Source organism: Pimephales promelas, chromosome 21 (genome assembly GCF_988280905.1).
Source record: "Pimephales promelas chromosome 21, fPimPro1.hap1.1, whole genome shotgun sequence".
Taxonomy (NCBI): Eukaryota; Metazoa; Chordata; class Actinopteri; order Cypriniformes; family Leuciscidae; genus Pimephales; species Pimephales promelas.
Genome location: NC_142789.1, coordinates 1,875,677 through 1,895,222, shown reverse-complemented (window position 1 = coordinate 1,895,222; position 19,546 = coordinate 1,875,677). Strand labels below are relative to the sequence as shown.

At 37.3% G+C, this 19,546-nt stretch overlaps 2 protein-coding genes across 2 annotated transcripts; one reads left to right on the top strand and one right to left on the bottom strand.

Annotated features, from left to right (window-relative positions):
* Window positions 1–404: 404 nt before the first annotated feature.
* On the top strand, window positions 405–3,912 carry cdab (cytidine deaminase b). Its single transcript, XM_039663284.2, has 4 exons — window positions 405–695; window positions 2,942–3,053; window positions 3,182–3,239; window positions 3,640–3,912. Exons 1-4 carry the CDS (start codon window positions 524–526, stop codon window positions 3,775–3,777), a joined length of 480 nt encoding a protein of 159 aa, XP_039519218.2. The 5' UTR covers window positions 405–523; the 3' UTR covers window positions 3,778–3,912.
* An 857-nt stretch (window positions 3,913–4,769) lies between these two features.
* Window positions 4,770–17,542, bottom strand: dnajc16l (DnaJ (Hsp40) homolog, subfamily C, member 16 like). The gene is made up of 15 exons (XM_039663380.2): window positions 17,414–17,542; window positions 16,529–16,722; window positions 16,275–16,341; window positions 14,164–14,485; window positions 13,707–13,891; window positions 11,908–12,012; window positions 11,672–11,830; window positions 11,458–11,588; window positions 10,421–10,598; window positions 10,150–10,332; window positions 9,907–9,983; window positions 8,064–8,144; window positions 7,883–7,972; window positions 7,493–7,663; window positions 4,770–6,065 (listed from the first exon to the last, which is right to left on the bottom strand). Exons 2-15 carry the CDS (start codon window positions 16,702–16,704, stop codon window positions 5,624–5,626), a joined length of 2,367 nt encoding a protein of 788 aa, XP_039519314.2. The 5' UTR covers window positions 16,705–16,722; window positions 17,414–17,542; the 3' UTR covers window positions 4,770–5,623.
* Between the last annotated feature and the right edge of the window lie 2,004 nt (window positions 17,543–19,546).

The following is a 19,546-nucleotide window of genomic DNA, read 5'->3' as shown; positions in this document are numbered from 1 at the left end:
TTATGAATGAAAAAAACTAAAGTTTTGGATATCAGAGACTTTTTAATTTGTGGTTAAATTCATGATTGTATAATGGCACCAAATTCCAACAAACAAAAATGATTTAAACTCTTTTTTCATTCTATTTTTAATGTTATTTCAAGGCAGGAGACCATCAAATAAATAAATCGAGTATTTTCCCAGCGTTACCATCCCTGTTGGCCTGTTTATCTCCAGCAGTCTGTTGTGAAAAGCGAATGCGATTTCGCTGTAATTCCATTGGGATGTCAGAGTATTATTGTGCAGTGACCTTTACACCTCATCCTCACTGTTTTGGTGTGGCTAAGGAAAAGGTCGCTGTCACTCTGACTGGAAATTACATAACCTTTCAGCATGACAGCATCACACACATCAAACACAGCACATCGGGGAGGTGGGAAATCTGGGAAAAGGGGATTGGATGTTAGATCTGGAAAAACAAATTCACAGTCAAGTCTGTTGAGCCACGGAGAGACTCTACACACACACACACACAGTATAGAACATGGAAGACCAAAAGCTGAGACATGAGCTTGTTAATGGGTTGAATGGGCACTTGTTGGGGATAAAAGAGTTGATTCGGAGGTCCCAAGAGGCCACAAAGTTTGCCTACTGCCCCTACAGCAAGTTCAGAGTCGGGGCGGCGCTACTGACACACGACGGGACGGTTTTCACAGGTGAGGGAATGCCTGAAATTAATCTCTGATACGTGAATTACACTTAAAGGAGTAGTTCACTTTTAAAAAATCTTTTGCTGATAATTTACTCACCCCCATGTCATCCAAGATGTCCACGTCTTTCTTTCTTCAGTCGAAAAGAAATTAAGGTTTTTAATGAAAACATTCCAATGGACTTCAATGGGGACCAAACGGTTCAAGGTCCAAAAGACAGTTTCAGTGCAAACTGTTCAAAGGGCTTTAAACGACACCAGACGATGAATAAGGGTCTTATCAAGCGAAACGATCGCTCATTTAAATTTCTTTATTTTATTTTTAAGTTTTATAAGCTCAAATGGTCGCCTTGCTCTGTTCTGTGCTGCTCGTTTGTTTATCAAAATGAACAAATCATTTTTCGTGTCATTTGGTTGATTCAACGAATGAAATGAACGAGTTGACTTTGGAAAAGATTTGTTCATTTTGATGAACGAGTTCGAACAGGAAAGTCAAGAACACGCATCACAGAACAGAGCAAGGCGAGCATTTGAGCTTATAAAACTTAAACTTTGTTATTTATTTATTAAATGAGCGATCGTTTCGCTTGATAAGACCCTTATTCATCGTCTGGTGTCGTTTAAAGCCCTTTGAACAGTTTTGCACTGAAACTCTCATTTGGACCTTGAGCCGTTTGGTTCCCATTGAAGTCCATTATATGGAGAAAAATCCTGGAATGTTTTCTTCAAAAATCTTAATTTCTTTTCGACCGAAGAAAGAAAGACATGGACATCTTGGATGACATGGGGGTGAGTAAATTATCAGCAAAAGTTTTTTCAAAAGTGAACTACTCCTTTGCCCATGTGACATTCAGCCGTCAGATTTTCTAGTTTTCACTGTCTTGCACCTCAGTTACTGATTGTTGTAAAGAATAACTGCATTAGAGGAATGTATTATAAAAGGACACTATTATAACACCGTCACCATTGTTGCAGTGTTCGTCTCGTTGCAAGACCGATAGTAAATGGTGGAGGTGAAAGTGATGCAGGTGAAATTTTATATAATATCATTCTGCATTGGTTTTCAGATGGTTTTTAGGCAGTAACGAGGCACAAATATGGGAAAAATAATGAGGTTGGGAGAATTTTAATGCTTTTTTGCATTCTATCGCAACCCCTGAAGAGACTTTGTGTTTGCATGCTAAACCTTTTGGAAATAATATGAGGTGAAAAAGCATAAAGTGGTTTATTTTGTTTAAAATCGTATAAATGTAAGAGCTTGCGAGGCAGGCCTTTTACACCACACACGGGCACAAAGTATTGATACAAATACTTCAGCTAAAATAATATGTTTTTAATAATGTATAGGTTATTCAAAACAATCACTTTAGCAAAGTTTGTACTACATTTTTGTTACCGTCATGAAAATGTCAACATAAAAATATATTTTTAAAATACAGAAACAAAATTATTATTTTAACAAGTAAATATTATGAAAGCATTGAATGAGATCCCATAATAATTGAATATATAATTTTTCTTGTTACTACTGTAAATCTAAGCCTTTGAACTCGGAGCAACTTTAATCCCACTGTAATCTAATTTCAAATTCAGTGCACCATTATTTAGCACACATGATGTCCCTGACGGTGATTTCTGTTGGTCTAAACTAATGATTGGATAAAGTATTAGAGATGATCAACAGTCACAGCCTTGAGTTATTCAGAGACCATGTGTTAGTCACTGGACAGTTTTGTCGTCACATGCAGAAAGTAAATAAAAACCTTGGCCCTGACAGGCCCCCTTCTGACCTGCCAATAGAAATAAAACTCGAAGTTCAAAATGTACCCCATTTGTGTTTACAGTGTGATGTAACATATTTGAACACTATATGCCCAGTTTCACAGACGAGGTTTAAGCCGATAGTCCAAGACTAAAATGCTTGTTTGCTCTGACACTCTTAAAAATGTTAAGGCACATTTAATAAAACTACTTCAAATGTTGTCATATACTCACCCTCAAGTTGTTTCAAACCTGTATGAATTTCTCTCTTAACACAAAGGAAGATATATTGTGTTCAGTAGAAGAAAGAGATTTTTACAGGTTTGCAATAACTTGAGGGTGAGTAACTATATGTCCTAAGTCTAATACTGGCTTAATCTGAGCCTTGTCTGTGAAACCAGGCCTTTGATTCCTACAATTTTACACAGGGGCCACTGTATGTTAATAAAAAACGAAATGAATTATGATATTTTCATTATTGCTCGACATCAGGCTGTAATGTGGAAAACGCATGCTTCAACTTGGGAATCTGTGCTGAGAGAACAGCCATCTCAAAAGCCGTATCTGAGGGCTACAGGGATTTCAAAGCCATTGCTATTGCGAGGTAATCTTAACAGGCCCTCTAGTGGCTATACAAGTGCTATAACATCTGTAACCATTTTAACTAGCTATCTGGAAGATGTCTCTCCTAGTATAATACAGCATCAGTGTAAGTGTCTTCTGCTCTTTCAGTGATTTGTGTGAGCACTTCATTTCCCCCTGTGGAGGCTGTAGGCAATTCATGAGAGAGGCAAGTGTCATATTCCACAGCCGTTCACATCAATCAATTAAAGGGATAGTTCACTTTGAAATTAATTTTTTTAAATGTTTTAGCTTGCCTCAAGGGCATCCAAGATATAGGTGTCTTTGTTTCCACAATAGTTTAAATTTTGATATTTTTAGGTCAAATCGTTCTTGTCTGTCAGTCATATAATGCAGGTCTATGGTCACCACCTCAAAGAGCATGCACAGAGAAGTCCAAATTAAACATGATTTAATGACTCGTAAATGTAAGTACACATTGATGGCCTAAGACACGAAACGAGCGGTTTGTGTGAGAAAACGAACAGTATTTAGTATCAAAGTGAACTATCCCTTTAAGCATCACAAACAGATTTCATTAAACATGTTATTTCTGTTTACACCTACAGTTTGGTGCTAACTGGGACGTGTATATGTCCAAACCTGACGGTTCCTTTGTGGAGATGACCGTTGAGGAACTGCTGCCGGCGTCTTTCGGTCCAGAAGACTTAAGAATGAAGAAAGTGAATATTCGGAATGAGTTTTGAAGTCTTAGTTCCTCAGAGTTTTACTGTGGAGTCAGAGAGAGGATTAATGGTGTTTAATATTGTGTGAATGTATAATTTATATACTTAAAAGTTTGAAATTATTATTATTTTTCAATAAATGCAAAGTTAAAGGTCCCGTTCTTCGTGACCCCATGTTTCAAACAAACTTTAGTTAGTGTGTAATGTTGTTGTTAGAGTATAAAAAATATCTGTAAAATTATAAAGCTCAAAGTTCAATGCCAAGTGAGATATTTTATTTAACAGAAGTAGCCTACATCGAGCGGCCCGTTTGGACTACATCCCCCTACTTCCTTCTTTAATGACGTCAGTAGTCAGTTTTTTGACTAACGTCCGCCGCCCACAGGAATGCTCCCTCAACTGCACTTCTTATAACTTACTGTTTACTCAGCTCTTTTGGTGATTTTCTGAAGTAAAACTGACGCTTCATCTTCTGTGTGATGTACAATAAACTTTATGAAACTCATCAGTATATGTTTGATCATACCGAAACAGCAGACTTGTGGGCTATTAATAAATAAAGCATACATCCAAGCAGATGACAAATACGTTATAAAAACCGTAATTAAACTACTAACTATACCTGTTCCATCTCTATACAGCACTCTGACTCTGTAGGCATGATTGTCCAACTCGAAATGAACACCGTTATTGAGAGTTCTGATATTATTATTCCGTGAGGTGAAATTGTCCTGAGAGACTGAGCGCGAGCTCGTGAAGCTCCGCCCCCTGTGCCGGCAGCAGCAGCTCATTTGCATTTAAAGGGCACACACTCAACAGCGTGTTTTTCTGAGCCCCCAAAAATGACAATTTAAACATGCTGTAAAAAATGATCTGTTGGGTATTTTGAGCTGAAACTTCACATACACATTCTGGGGACATCAGAGACTTATTTTACATCTTGTGAAAAGGGTCATAATATGGGACCTTAAATGCAGTTATAAATATGAGGGTTATAAATATGAGTCTAAACATGTTGCTACAGTACAAACTTTATTATTATTTTTAAACAATGCACATGATATGCAAATCAACCACAAAAAAGTGCAACATAAAGTCATTTTCTCAAAAGAAAATGCCAACTGATGACCTAGAGACATTTTTAACCTGATTCGACTGGTTATGTTAATTCAGATGCAGTAAGAACCTCTCTTTAAATATTATTAAGTTTATGCTAAGCAAGTCATCAAAGTGCAAATGAGATAAAACAAAGTATGGAGTTTGAGGAAAGGCAGCACATGCACAAATGGCAGTAAAACCTAATCTTTTAAAACATAACATTTTCAACCTTTTCATGCACCACAGTTTAGTAAAATTGTAGTCAGAGATTTTGCATAAGGAGAATGGGTTGACTAACCCATTCCCCCACACACACACACACATTTTTTCTTATTTCTATCATCCAAATAGTGACTGGAAAAAAGGCAGAAAGGTTACCTTACTATGAACTGCTTCTGAAGCCAGGGCCATCGCTTGAATTCACCGGGTCCTGGACAAAATCATAAGTGTGGGCCGTCGCCGCCATATACCCAGCTGTGTTAAGACACATGTTGGAAGCTACACAGAGTGGCTTTATCTGGATATTGGCATCTTTACAGTAATGAAACAACCATATGAACAAAAAGACAGTGTACGTTGCAGATGGAGAGGCGTTTTGCCCCTAAAGCAGCAGACGAGCACATGGTGCTCTAAACGAAGAAAACCTCTACTCATAACCAGTGCGTTTTACAGAATAACTTAAAATCACATAATAACTACGTCGTTTGGATAGAAAAGATGTTGAACGCTAGATTTCACTACAGCATGCCTCCTGCAATAGGTCTGAGTCTTATTTCTGTGGCGTTATGGTGTCCAGACCGGGCCAGGCCGGAACATAGTGTCTCGGTAGAGTTCCCTCCATGAGCCTCTCCATCCACAGACCCAGTCGGTCCAGTTTGTGGTGGATCTCCAGAGTGGTGGCCTTCTGTCGGGAACTTGACCGGGACCTCGAGGGTTTGCTTGGCCCGGCTGCGGACGCGTCCTCGTCGGACCACCTGCTGCTTTCGGCTTCCTCCCCCGTGAACACAGGTCTGAACAGGCAGAAGTACTTCTTGTGGCCGTTGAGCGCCAGGACGTGGCCAGTGTAGTCTGATTTGTTGGAGGTGGCGTCCTCCTCTTCCTCTTCGTCCAAGCAGTCTGACGGCCTGGCATCAGGAGCCGACTCCATGAGGGAATCCATCCATTGGCTGTGCTTGTCCACGTTTAAAAACGAGTAGTGGAGAGTCGGAGACCTGCAAGAGGAAGTAGGAATGGATTTTTTTGTTACAAAAATTACGCAGGGGTGCTTAAGTACAGCTACTGGAGATCTACTTTCTTCCAGCATTTCAGCATAGGAATTTAGGGCTTACTGTGACCAATAAAAATTTTGGAATAATGGGTCCAGTTGTGCTTTTTTTTTTTTTTTTTTTTTTTTTTTTTAACTCTCTAGGGTTGTTCGGCCCAAATGGTCCCAAAGAATTCAAATAATTTTTTTTTTAAAAATCACGGCTTCCTCGGAATGGTCCGGAATTTGGTGACTTTGTTGGTATTTGGAATGTGAACACCCAAAAAATTGGGGACAGGATGTGAATAGTCTAAGTGGTTGTAAAAAAAATAGTCACACTTCGGTGTCCAAATGGACCCGCATGGAAAATGAATGGGAAATTGGCAAAAACTGAGTTTTTTGTGTGTAAAATCTACAAATCAGCCATGATCCAGAACAACAGTGAAGGGGTAAATCTATAAAACATCAAGAGTGCAAAACAGACACATCCACACACACACACACACTTTTATACACAAACACACCAAAAAGTTCTGATTATACATGCGTTTTGCAATTTTAAAATGCTCAGTTTGTCCACCAGATGGCATCCATCTCATTTAAAAAAATGCTTTTATGAGGCCTAGGCTTGACTCTAAAATGAAATACAGCTTTAAAAAAAATGTTGTTTTTTTTTTTAAATATTTTTTTTATTATATTCAATGGGGAAAAATGGGTCATAATTATTGGATTAATTTTAATTATAATTTTTTTTTATTTTTGAAATTTTCTCAAAACACCCAAAAAGAAAAGAAAAAATGCAAAAATGCAAAAAATATTATAAAAAACAAATAAATATAAAAAAATAAGTTTTTTTTATTTTTAAAATATGAATCCCGCCCTTTGGGTCCATTTGGACCCGAACACCCCAAGTGTGACTGTTAAACGAACAACCCCAGATAACCAGGGCTGTATTTCCAAACAGCGTTGCAAGGCTAACTCGATTATAGAAACCATTGGCACCAGTGTTCTCCAAGATGTACTAAGGCTCACAATGCTTTATGAAAACACAGCCCTAACTATTTCCACACCTTTAAATCGTACCCTATGCATTCCTACTCGGCAAATGGCTCAGAGATTTTTTTTGAAGAGAGCCCTTAATTGAAAAATACAGTCACTTGTGCAAGAGCTGCACTCAATTCAACGTCAGATTAGGAATATTCCTATGTTGTATCTTTAAGTTTTGAACTTTGGCTCAGTTGTCTAAAGCTTGATAGATGAAGAATCCTATGATTTGTTTTGCAGATGTGCAACACAGTTAGTGTTAAATGGATCAGAACTTAAACTCTGCAAGAAGGTTGATCTCCAGAAACAGGTTTTAGCATTCAGACAAAAACACACACACACAGGACTCACCCTGAGAATGAATATACTTCTTTGGCAAATTTCCTGAGCAGCACTTGCTTCGAAGCATCAGTGAGGATCAGCACTACGTTGATGTGACCAGGCTTTAACCTGACTAGGTTACTCATGTAGGTGATGTCCGTCAGCTCCGTCACCTCCACAAAATTCTTTTTAGGTGGACGACTGTAACAAGAAAACCAACTCTAAGACAATTTGTCTAATAAACAGCTAGTGCGAACAATTCCAGTGCGAAAAACTGCAATACATCGAAAATCCGCTCGAGTGATACGATCATCCAAAACACATCTTAATACCAGGTGTAAACGGGGCCTGTGATCTCAAATTCTATATTTAACATGCCGTTATATTCACTTATGTCATCTCAAACAAACAGTTCCACACCTCGAGGTGCTCTCGGGTCCTGGAGAGCTCTCCGCTGTCTTTGGTGAATCAGCCGTCTTTTGTTTGGCAGGTTTTTCTTCCCCAGAGTCACTGTTCATTAAAAAAAACAAACAGGTAAATATAATATACAACTCTCCTTAGAAATGCACTGGGATACAACAAACCAAACCTGGAGTCCTACCTGAAAGCCTGAATGATTACAGTCCCAAAGAGGATGAAAAGAGCGGAGAAGATCAGAGACAGTACGGGCATCATCTCACGCCTGGGGGAAGCAGAACTAGACGTCAGCAAAAATTGTAGGACTGCAAAAACTAATGAAATTCAATAAAATAAAAATAAAATAAACTATGAAATAGTAGTGCTGCCCTCTAATAGTTGACCAAACGTTAATCGATGAGAAGATGCTTGGTCAACCAAATTTTAATTGGTCAAAAAAAAAAGTTATGTTAAAAAAATTATGTTGGACAGGAAATCCAAAGTGTGGGATCATTTCGAGAGGGTTAAAAATGTGCTAAACTCTAATCTCAAACATGGATTATCATTTGAAACATGTATGTAGTAACCTAAATTTAGCCACTTTGCACGGCGTCTCGCTCTACTGTAACCTATATAAATGCGCGCTATAATTAGGGGCATATCCAAGCGTTCTCGCGGAAGCTAAATTAGCACTGCGCTTACTGCATGACGTTTAACTTAATGTGCATTTCTCTATAGGCGATGGCACTGACTGATTAATGTCATTATTAGTACGTATTTGTTGTAACATTTGTATTTAAAAAACATTTTTGCATGAAATGTTTAACACAGACGCAGCCGGATCATTTCCAGAATGACGGACGCAATCTACCAAGTTCATCTGGTTTAAGACATGCTTTTTAGGGTGCAAATACCAGTAAATTGACGAGCGCAAACCATCTCGCGTGATTCATTATTAAATACTCTCTCCATAAATTTTGCGTCTGAAAGGGAAACTCATACGCATATGTGATAAGGTCAGCCGTAGAAATAACTGTCCATGCCTTTTCAACGTTCATTTTTCACTGTCTTTAGTAAATAATGACGCCAAAAGAGGGTTTGCCCTGGCGCAAGTTGTAAGTAAATCTGGACCCAAGACTGTGGAAATACGTGGCTGGTTCATGACACGCTTAAAGGAGTAATTCACTTTAAAAAAAAAAAAACTTTTGCTGATAATTTACTCACCCCCATGTCATCCAAGATGTCCATGTCTTTCTTTCTTCAGTCGAAAAGAAATTAAGGTTTTTGATGAAAACATTCCAGGATTTTTCTCCATATAATGGACTTCAATGGGGTCCAAATGGTTCAAGGTCCAAAAGAGAGTTTCAGTGCAGCTTCAAAGGGCTTTAAACGATTCCAGACGATGAATAAGGGTCTTATCAAGCGAAACGATTGCTCATTTAACAAATAAAAAATAACAAAGTTTAAGTTTTATAAGCTCAAATGCTCGCCTTGCTCTGTTCTGTGATGCGCGTTCGTGTCTCTCCTATTTGAACTCGTTTATCAAAATGAACGAATCTTTTCCGAGTCAACTCGTTCATTTCGTTCGTTGAATGATCCAAATGACATGAAAAAAGATTTTTTCATTTTGATGAACGAGTTCGAACAGGAGAATCACGAACGCGCATCACAGAACAGAGCAAGGCGAGCATTTGAGCTTATAAAACTTAAACTTTTTTTTTTTTTTAAATGAGCGTTTGTTTCGCTTGATAAGACCCTTATTCATCGTCTGGTTTCGTTTAAAGCTGCACTGAAACTCTCATTTGGACCTTGAGCCGTTTGGTCCCCATTGAAGTCCATTATATGGAGAAAAATCCTGGATTGTTTTCATCAAAAACCTTAATTTCTTTTCGACTGAAGAAAGAAAGACATGAACATCTTGGATGACACGGGGGTGAGTAAATTATCAGCAACAGTTTTTTTCAAAAGTGAACTACTCCTTAAGTTTTACAGGAAAAGAGTAAGAACCTGCATTTAAACAGGACAGTGAACTGTACGGTTGTGCTCACCAGTTAGAGTAGAGAAGATCAAAGTAAAACTGAGCGAGGTAATCATATGCAGTGTTTATCCACTGAATCAGAAACATCTGGAACAAAAAAAGACAAAAAATGTATGATTGCATTGATTATCATTTTTTAGTAATTAGATCTTACAGTTCAACACAACATTCTAAAATCCTTCAATCTAAGAGTTGAAATGTCAAAGTTACAAAGACAATCTTATCGTTATCCCCTCATTACAGTATGACTCACAGATGCAAACTCGTTGTTTAGTTCAGGGAGCATGGCATCGTGGGTAAGGTAGGAGGGGTCTCTTTGCAGGAGCTCAAGCAGCTCGTGGAGGCGGTGCTTATCATCATCACTCCCATTCCATCCACCCGTCACTGTCCGATACAACACCCTTCCGGCAGCACTGCGTCTCTCCAGGACGATCACCTGAAGTCACACGCGCCAAAGATCGAAATTCATGCGACATCAAAAAAGGTGACTATAATGAGTGTATAAGCACATTAACGTCACCGACCTGTGGAGGGGTTGTGTCGTCCGTCTTGAGCAGGGTGTCACACAGAGGCTGCTGTTTTCTCTGATAAACATAAGCAAACCTGAGGACTTCTTTAGTGTTGGAGGAAGCAAAGTCAAAGAACGCCTCATTCACAGACACAAACTGCTCTCCTTCACCAGTGACGAGAAGAACACAGTACCTGTCAAACAGGAAGACAGGAGATGATGTTTTCGGTTTTCGCAGAAACATACAGTGGTGTGAATAAGTTTGGACACCCATGCTAAAGTTGCCTAAAAAGAGGAATAAAAAATCATCTTTTGGATATTGATCTTAATGCCTTAATTAGAAAAATGAGGAAAACTCCAACCTTTAAGGACACCGATTTTCTTTGTGAATGAATAATGTATCATACATAAATAAATGTTTTTCCTTAAAATACAGGGTGCATAAGTCACGGCACCCCTATGTTAAATTCCCATCGAGTCAGGCAGATTTTTATTGGATTTTTACATGGATCCCGGATAATATGCATCCTGATAAAGTTCCCTTGGCCTTTGGAATAAAAATATCCCCATTCACTGTGTGATGTACTTTCCAGAAGATCATCTTTCAATGCAAATCAAACCAGCTATTAGGCTAACTGAAGTAAAACCATGCCAATCTCTAGGTGTGGTGGAAGGTGTGTGATGATGTGGGGATATTTTAATCCCAAAGGCCAAGGGAACTTTATCAGGATGCATATTATCCTGGATCCATGAAATAACTGGCTTTTAAAAATCTGCCTGACTCTATGGGAATTTAACATAGGGGTGCCGTGACTTATGCACCCTGTATTTTAAGGAAAAACATTTATTTATGTATGATACATTATTCATTCACAAAGAAAATTTGTGTCCTTAAAGGTTGGAGTTGTCCTCATTTTTCTAATTAAGGCATTAAGATCAATATCCAAAAGATGATTTTTTTATTCCTCTTTTTAGGCAACTTTAGCATGGGTGTCCAAACTTATTCATACCACTGTAAGTCCATCGACTACAACTAGAGGTCAGATTTCTTACTTCCTGCGGCGGTGGAACTGTTTAACTGGACACAGCTCATCGAAGAGTTTCTGATTCACCAGGCGCGGCACCAGCAGAAAACGGTTATTGGACACAAACTCGTCAATTATCTGCTTTTTCATCCCTCTTGCCTACGGGTGAAAACAGAAGAGGACTTGTCCAGCAAAATACCTACTGGTACGCAGTCTGTGAGGAAACTGGGAACTGGCTTCACCTGTATGACATCCGCTGGTTTCTCTGTGTTCTCTTTGAACAGGAGCATGGTGGGAGCGTATGTGTTGATGTTGAAACTCTGCACAACTTGGGAGGTCTCGGTCAGGCCCATATCCACATAGCCAAACCTCACGTAGTCTTTATAGGCAAACGCGGTGAGCTGTGAACAAGAGGATATAACCACTTGTGTCAAGAAAATAGATGACTATTTGAACATTTAGGTTAATAAACACTCACCTTATACAAAAGAGGGATATTAGATGCTACATCAAACATTATCACTCTTGGTTTATTCTCCTCACGCCAACCGTTTAGAAACTCGAGGTAGCTGCTATCCGTCACCTTAAACAAGAGAATAGAAAAGGAAATAAAAGGAATAGATAGAGGGTAAGGAAAAGAAATATAAACAGGAAAGGGAGAAAAGGGAACAGGAAGTGAATAAGAATGGAAAAGAGGAAAAGTAGAGAGATAAAAGGGGAAAGGAAAATTGGAAAGGGATAAGGAGATATGGAAAAGTGGGAAGTGTCATGTAAAGGGGAAAAAGGAAAGAAAGGAAAAGAAAGCAGAAAAAGAAAGGGAAGGTGAAAAGAGATGGGAGAAAATTAGGAAAGGAAGGAAAATGAAGGGAAAAAGGAAACGTAAAAGAGAGATGGGAAATGGGAAAGGAAAAGGATGAGAATGGGAAAGGCAAATGGAATTGGAAAAGGAAAGGGAGAAAAGGGAACAGGAAGTGAATAAGAAAGGAAAATAGAAAAGGTAAAGGGAGAGGAAAAGTAGAGAGATAAAAGGGGAAAGGAAAATCGGAAAAGGATGAGGAGATACGGGAAAGTGGGAAGGGTAATGTAAAGGGGAAAAAGGAAAGAAAGGAAAAAAGCAGAAAAAAAGAAAGGGAAAGAGAAAAGAGATGGGAGAAAATTAGGAAAGGGAATGGAAAAGGAACATGAAGGGAAAAAGGAAACGTAAAAGAAAGATGGGAAATGGGAAAGACAAATGGAATTGGAAAAGGAAAGGGAGAAAAGGGAACAGGAAGTGAATAAGAAAGGAAAAGAGAAAAGGGAAAGGGAGAGGAAAAGTAGAGAGATAAAAGAGGAAAGGAAAATTGGAAAAGGATGAGGAGATACGGGAAAGTGGGAAGGGTCATGAAAAGGGGAAAAAGGAAAGAAAGGAAAAGAAGCAGAAAAAAGAAAGGGAAAGAGAAAAGAGATGGGAGAAAATTAGGAAAAGGAAATTGAAGGGAAAAAGGAAACGTAAAAGAGAGATGGGAAATGAGAAAGGAAAGGGATGAGAATGGGAAAGGCAAATGGAATTGGAAAAGGAAAGGAAGAAAAGGGAACAGGAAAGGAAAATAGAAAAGGGAAAGGGAGAGGAAAAGTAGAGAGATAAAAGGGGAAAGGAAAATCGGAAAAGGATAAGGAGATACGGGAAAGTGGGAAGGGTAATGTAAAGGGGAAATAGGAAAGAAAGGAAAAGAAAGCAGAAAAAAGAAAGGGAAAGAGAAAAGAGATGGGAGAAAATTAGGAAAGGGAATGCAAAAGGAACAGGAAGGGAAAAAGGAAACGTAAAAGAGAGACGGGAAATGGGAAAGGGAGAGGAAAATGATGAGAATGGGAAAGGCAAATGGAATTGGAAAAAAGGGAAATATGAATGAATGGGAAAAAGAAAGGAAAATGAGAAGGAAATGTGTAAAGGCAAATGAAATTAAAAGGAAAAGAAAGAGGAAAGAAAGGGGAAAAGGGAAGCAAAGGAAGAGAAAGGGAAAAGTCAAGAAAAAGGAAATGGAAAATGAACAGAGATGGATAAATGAAAAGTAAAAAGAAGAAAATGGGTGAAAGAAAGAAGTTGAAAGGGAAAAAGAGGAAAAGGTACATTAATAGAAAAAATAAATTAAGATATAGGGGAAAGGAAAAATTAAATGATTAAACCTTAATATAATTCATAATAATGCATGTATTTATAGTCCATATTTGAGCCAATGATTGTATTAAGCAGGTGAACCTGAGAACCTGCAGAATTAAACATATAGCCCACAGTCCTACCTTCTCCACAAGCTTCTGGGGCAGAAGGCTTTCCACGAACTGCCTCAAGTGTTCCCTGGCCACAGCGTAGTGGAAGAAAGTGACTTTGCCATTGATTAAACCCAGTATGGAAGGTGTGCGATGAGCGCCAAGATGGTTAGCCAGCTGTCTCTCATATCCGATATCCACCACACCGATGCCAATCCCTTCAGATCAAAACAAGAGGTTATTGGGTCATCGGAGGATTTTCCAGACAAAAAATACATAAATGTCTCGTCTCGGGGGGATGTGAGGGTGGAAAGCACGGTAATTGGAAAATACTACAGGTTTCCTACTAATACAAGGCTTAATGCTAAATCCTGAAGTATCCCTTTATGTGAAATACTTCTTTGAGGTTTGAAAATTTAATTACTATAATATGATGATTGTTGCCATCGGTGCAGTGTGAATTAGAATATCACACAACTCCTGAACCTACCTAACGGCTCCAGCTCCAGCACTGTGTCCTTCCACACGGGCTCGATGTGAATGCAGGTGAAGCACCACTCGGATGTGATCTTGATCAGGTAGGGCCTCTTGAAACTATCCGGCAGCACCTCATTCATGTATTGGTTGAAGTGAAGGAGGTGCTTGCTCTCTGTGAAATCTCGACTCGTCCGAGGAAAGTGAAAGAATGACTCATCGAAGTAGAAACTGTCATGAAAGTGTCTGAAGCCTTGTGGCGCCCGTGCAAAGTTTTGATTCTCGTCCATTTGACCAAAACGGTCATAGTTTGCCCTTCGCTCCTCATTGGATAGAATCTATGTGAAGGGAATCATATGCATGATTGTTACTGAAAACATATTTCAAATGTTAACATCTTACACCAGTTGCGATAAACTTCAAATTGTGTAATCTCCTGCTTATTCTATGTGTAAGACAAAAAAAAAGGGAGAAACCTCTCAAAATCATGTTGTTAGCATATTGCATGTGAACCCTTAAAAGAAGTCTTTATAATGAGCAGATTTTATTTGGGTCTATGTGTAAATATACATTACAGAAAGCACTACTGATGACAAATTTATTAAATAAAAAATGCTATAAGTATTATATCAAAATGCCCATTGTGTGGAGTATTCACATAAACACCGCTGGTTAAGTCTGATGTGAAAGCAAACAGTTGGGTGTAAATCAGATGCATAGTAATATAAAGTGACAAATATTCCTTATTCCTACTTGCTGCATTAATGTGCTTGAGTGCATCAAACAAAAGAGAAAATAACTTGCTGCTCTTGACTTGTTTTGATTTGCATTGTGCATTGAAATTATTTTTTTCCCTTATTTTTAATATATTATTATTTCAAAATAACACAAAATAACTATACCATGATATATATAGTTATCGTGAAATACAATTTCTCATGGCGTGAAATAAGAATTTGGTCATGTCGCTCAACCCTAATCACAGGAATTCAAATAAATATAATAATATTCAAATAAATATGTTTTTATCTGTGGTTGTAGCCCTCAAACCGTATTCACTTTATAGCCCTTAATCCTGTAATTGTGGACAAATGTGGGCACTCAGGTGTGATCCTAATTTTTATTTATTATAAATGTTATATCACTGTCTTCGATAAAGTTTGGGGGTATTTTTGAATTTATTTACTTCAAAAAGTACCATATTTTCTATGTAAATTATGCTTATTTTTTTGTTTTATTTTTTAAATTTTTTTTTAACTACATTAAAATATCATTCCAATAAGTTCTTAGAGCTAAAACCTAAAGATGAAGTGACTTTGCTGTCACCTGGTGTCTTATTTTGGCTTATTTTAGAATGCTCTAAATTACAGTTTTTCCCATTTATTTCTATGGGTGCCCATTTTTGACCCAAATACAAGATTAATGAGGTTTTTTTCACCCACTTAACATTGTAGAATTGAGTAAAAAAAAAAAATTGTGTGTTCAGGAGGCAAACTTAGGAAAAGTAGCCAAGTCTTGCACCGCTCAGATCAAGGGAAGTATTTTTAAAAAATAAATCAAAACTATTTTGCCCACATTTGTCCAGAATACGTTTTTTTACATAAATGAGATAAAATAACACAAAATAACTATATCATGATACATATATATCGTTATCATGAAATACAATTTCTCATATCGTGAAATAAGAATTTGGTCATGTCGCTCACCCCTAATCACAGGAATAACTTACATTTGAAAATATATTCAAATAAATATGTTTTTATCTGTGGTTTTAAAGGAGCCGTATGCAAGATTGTGGCCAAAACTGGTACTGCAATCACTTTCAAATTACTGTAGAGCTGTGTGTCCTGGCCAGACTACTGTTGTCAGAGATATAAGTTTTTGAAATGAAGATGATTTTATAATGTCTAGTGACATATCAGGATTAATTGAAATACATTTCTTGCATACAGCTCCTTTAATAAAATAAAATAAACCTTAGTTAGAGAGCATAAGAGACTTCTTTTAGAATTAGAAATATTATAATTTCTTACTGATACAGAGATATCTATATTAGGTAACGTGGCAAAATTTTAGCTTTTTTACTTTATATTATTTCTTACATACACAATGCAACCATCATACCTCGTAAGATTTACTGATCTTAATAAACATGTCTTCTGCCCCTGGACTTTTGTTCTTGTCTGGATGCCTATGGATAAAGAAATGTGAAGAAAAGAAATGTGACTGCTAGTGCTACATAATCATTACACAACATGTCTTCTTTACAGGACACTAATACGAGTCAAGAAGAAGGATGCTAATTATGGTGAATGAATCAAATGAGAAAACCTTATTCACAGCAAGTCTCCACAATGATCTCCGCACTGAATGCTCACCATTCCCTTGCGAGTTTCTTGTACACTTTCTTGATTTCGGCCTGACTGGCGTGTCTGGACACTCCAAGAACTTTGTAGGGGTCGAACTCAGGCGTAGATGCCAGTGAGTCTCCAAACAGAGCCAGGAGAAGAATGGCCCAAACACAGCCGCTCACAAACACACTCCAGCCTCCCATCTTCCTCTGCTTCAGAGACTGTCAGGATAAACAAACAGAGGTCATCACACATTATACTCTGAGAAATAATCCTCAGGGAAAGAAGACTGCTCTTTATAGTCACACATTTTAAATAAAAGCTACTGAACATTACAACCGTTATTGGATAACCAGGATAAAATACACACTTCAAAGAATCCAGGTTTACACACTAGGCAACATGCTAAGATGTCACAATATAACCTGAAACAATCAATGTAAACATTAAGTTACATTTTAAAATTATGAAACAAAATAAGTAATGAAAAAACAGTATTTTGGCCAACACAACATGATTCGTCACAATAAAATCTCAGTCAGTCGATCAATACACTGTACACGCGTATTTTTAATAATAAATGCTACTAGTATTACAATAGGTTTAATTGTTTCTATGGGAACCATCACATCATAACGATCAATGCAAATCGGCATCAGATCAGCTGCGCGGTGTGATCATATGATCAGTGCAGTTCAATTGGACAAGACAGCAACTATTTATAGCAGACACACACGCTGTCAGCTTCTTATAACACAGATATAACGTTACTGAGGGAATAATCATTTCCCTTTTAATGTAACTGTTATTCAGTGAACAGAAGCGCGAGCTGCACGCCCTTCGGAGGAATGACGCTATCACGGCAGTTATGCATACTACATTAAAAGCACAAATCCAGAATAATGGTCATACCGAGGCTTGCTCTTATAGTGTTTATCCACAATTTAGCAGCAATCCATATTCTCCTGATGGTAATGGGTGGATCTTTTCCAAAGCTTTCACCTGCACGGCACTTCCGGTAGTGAAGGATTCTGGATAAACACTTTCTAAGATAAAAGTCCGACTGATTTCATCTCAACTTATTATTATTATTATTATTATTTTTTGCATTCTAACAGTACAAAGAACACATCTCAATTCAGATATCATCCATATTTAATAAAGCAATATTTTGTTTTTATTTTTGAAAGAAAGATGGTGGTGAAAATTAAGAGATAAAGATGAGCAGTGATTTATATGTCTCTCATACATGTTTAAGAACTACAACTACATTGTATTATTTTACAGTTCAATAACCGAGAATTTAATACACGTGTTCAGACACGTGTTACATTTTTAAAGTGTATTTTGTTTTTACTGTTAGTTTATATTTACTCAGCTAAAAATTTTCCGACATGCAAAACAAGCAAAGGATCGAGATTAACACAGTGGTGTGGTGTGACTTTTTGGAGATATCACGCTGACACCTGCTGTTAAAAACAGTGTAAATGCAACGAGAACACTGTCCAAACACAATGAGATGAGACCTTTTACAAATCCATTGCAATTTTTTTTCATGAAATTGTATCAACTTCTTATACAGATCGTGTTTTAAAAACTATATAGAAATATAAAATGTGAATGATAATAAAAACGACAAGAGATCATCATGTTCACATTGAGTTAAACACAGCGCCAAAATCACGTGACATGCTAAATGAACCATATGAAATGAACGAATCGTTCATGACCGACCCATCACTCCGAATCACTGATTCGACACAAAACATTCGACACATTTTCGAAGATTATTAAAGTTTTTTTTAACTCCTGCAAATAATACATATCGTGAATGAATTAAGTGAGCGGTTTCTGACGCATCAAAGTTTTTTTTTTTATTTAGTCATGGTTGAGGGATTTTCTCTTTCTGCTGTTCATTGCTTTGCCAGAAAAATAAGTCATTGCATCGTTCGCTCAATATCTAAGGAGCAAAACACAACTGCTGGGGAACCCAAGGATGTCATGGACATGGAACAGTCCAACCGCCCTCAGATAACCCGCTCGTTTTCAAAATTGGTGGGTGTTGGTTCCCAAGTTTTTTCGAGATTTGTGAAAAAAGACCACCCATTCCCATTTCACCAAGAGAAGGTAAGTGGCTTCATTCATTATTATTTATCTATCAATGAATGATATTAAAATATCTGACACACAAGTCAACATTTCCATGTATGTATAACATTGACTTCAATGAATTTTCAAAAAATTTCATCCTCGAGTAGTTTTCATAAAATGTCGCTCTAATGTAATGTATCCTCCCTGAACTCATTAATAGACTTACATATATTTTAGTGAATTCCTCTGACAACATGCATGTCACAGTTTTAATTCTGTCCTGGATGTCCTGGAACGAGCACATTCAGGTGTTTCTGTAATTCATCTTCTCCTTGGTCTTTAAAAATGTCTGACTTTAATTTAGTGATCAAATTTAGCTCTCTAATGGAAATATAATAATATTTTGTTATTATCATTTAAATCTGACTCATTTATAATTGTTTGTCATAAATCAACATCTCATAAAAATGTTATGGGGTTTCTAATCAAAATATGACTTTCTTTTACAAAACAGGGCATTGATTTCATACATGTCCACTGTCCAACATGTCATGTTTATGATGCATTTTGGGAGACACAACAAGTCACATTGAATAGGGGATAAAAATATATTAATAATTCGATTATGAAATATTAGATATGAAAATGTTGCCAATTATGACTGCCATTATTACACTTCTTTTTTCATTATCTACATGTTGCTTCCCATTTATAGCCATTTTACCCACACATTGCATAAAGTAAAATGGTATATCAGTTCATTGCGTTGCATTTTTCATCTTTATAGAAAGTTTGGTTAAAAAAACATCTTAAAAATATCTGGAGATTTGTGGATGAAACAATTAGGCCTATAGACAACAATTATAACAATTATAGATCATTGTTCGTGTCTATACATGTCATTTCATGTCTTTTAAATTTTTTTTAACAACCGAGTCCGTGTGTCCACTACAG

Excerpts from the sequence above, each read along its gene's own strand:
- cdab (XM_039663284.2), top strand. The coding sequence starts at position 524 with ATGGAAGACCAAAAGCTGAGACATGAGCTTGTTAATGGGTTGAATGGG. Across the intron at positions 696-2,941 it reads CGACGGGACGGTTTTCACAG|GCTGTAATGTGGAAAACGCA; the intron begins GTGAGGGAATGC and ends GCTCGACATCAG. Across the intron at positions 3,240-3,639 it reads GTAGGCAATTCATGAGAGAG|TTTGGTGCTAACTGGGACGT; the intron begins GCAAGTGTCATA and ends TTACACCTACAG.
- dnajc16l (XM_039663380.2), bottom strand. The coding sequence starts at position 16,704 with ATGGGAGGCTGGAGTGTGTTTGTGAGCGGCTGTGTTTGGGCCATTCTT. Across the intron at positions 11,589-11,671 it reads AACCAGCGGATGTCATACAG|GCAAGAGGGATGAAAAAGCA; the intron begins GTGAAGCCAGTT and ends TTTCACCCGTAG. Across the intron at positions 10,333-10,420 it reads ACGACACAACCCCTCCACAG|GTGATCGTCCTGGAGAGACG; the intron begins GTCGGTGACGTT and ends GTGTGACTTCAG.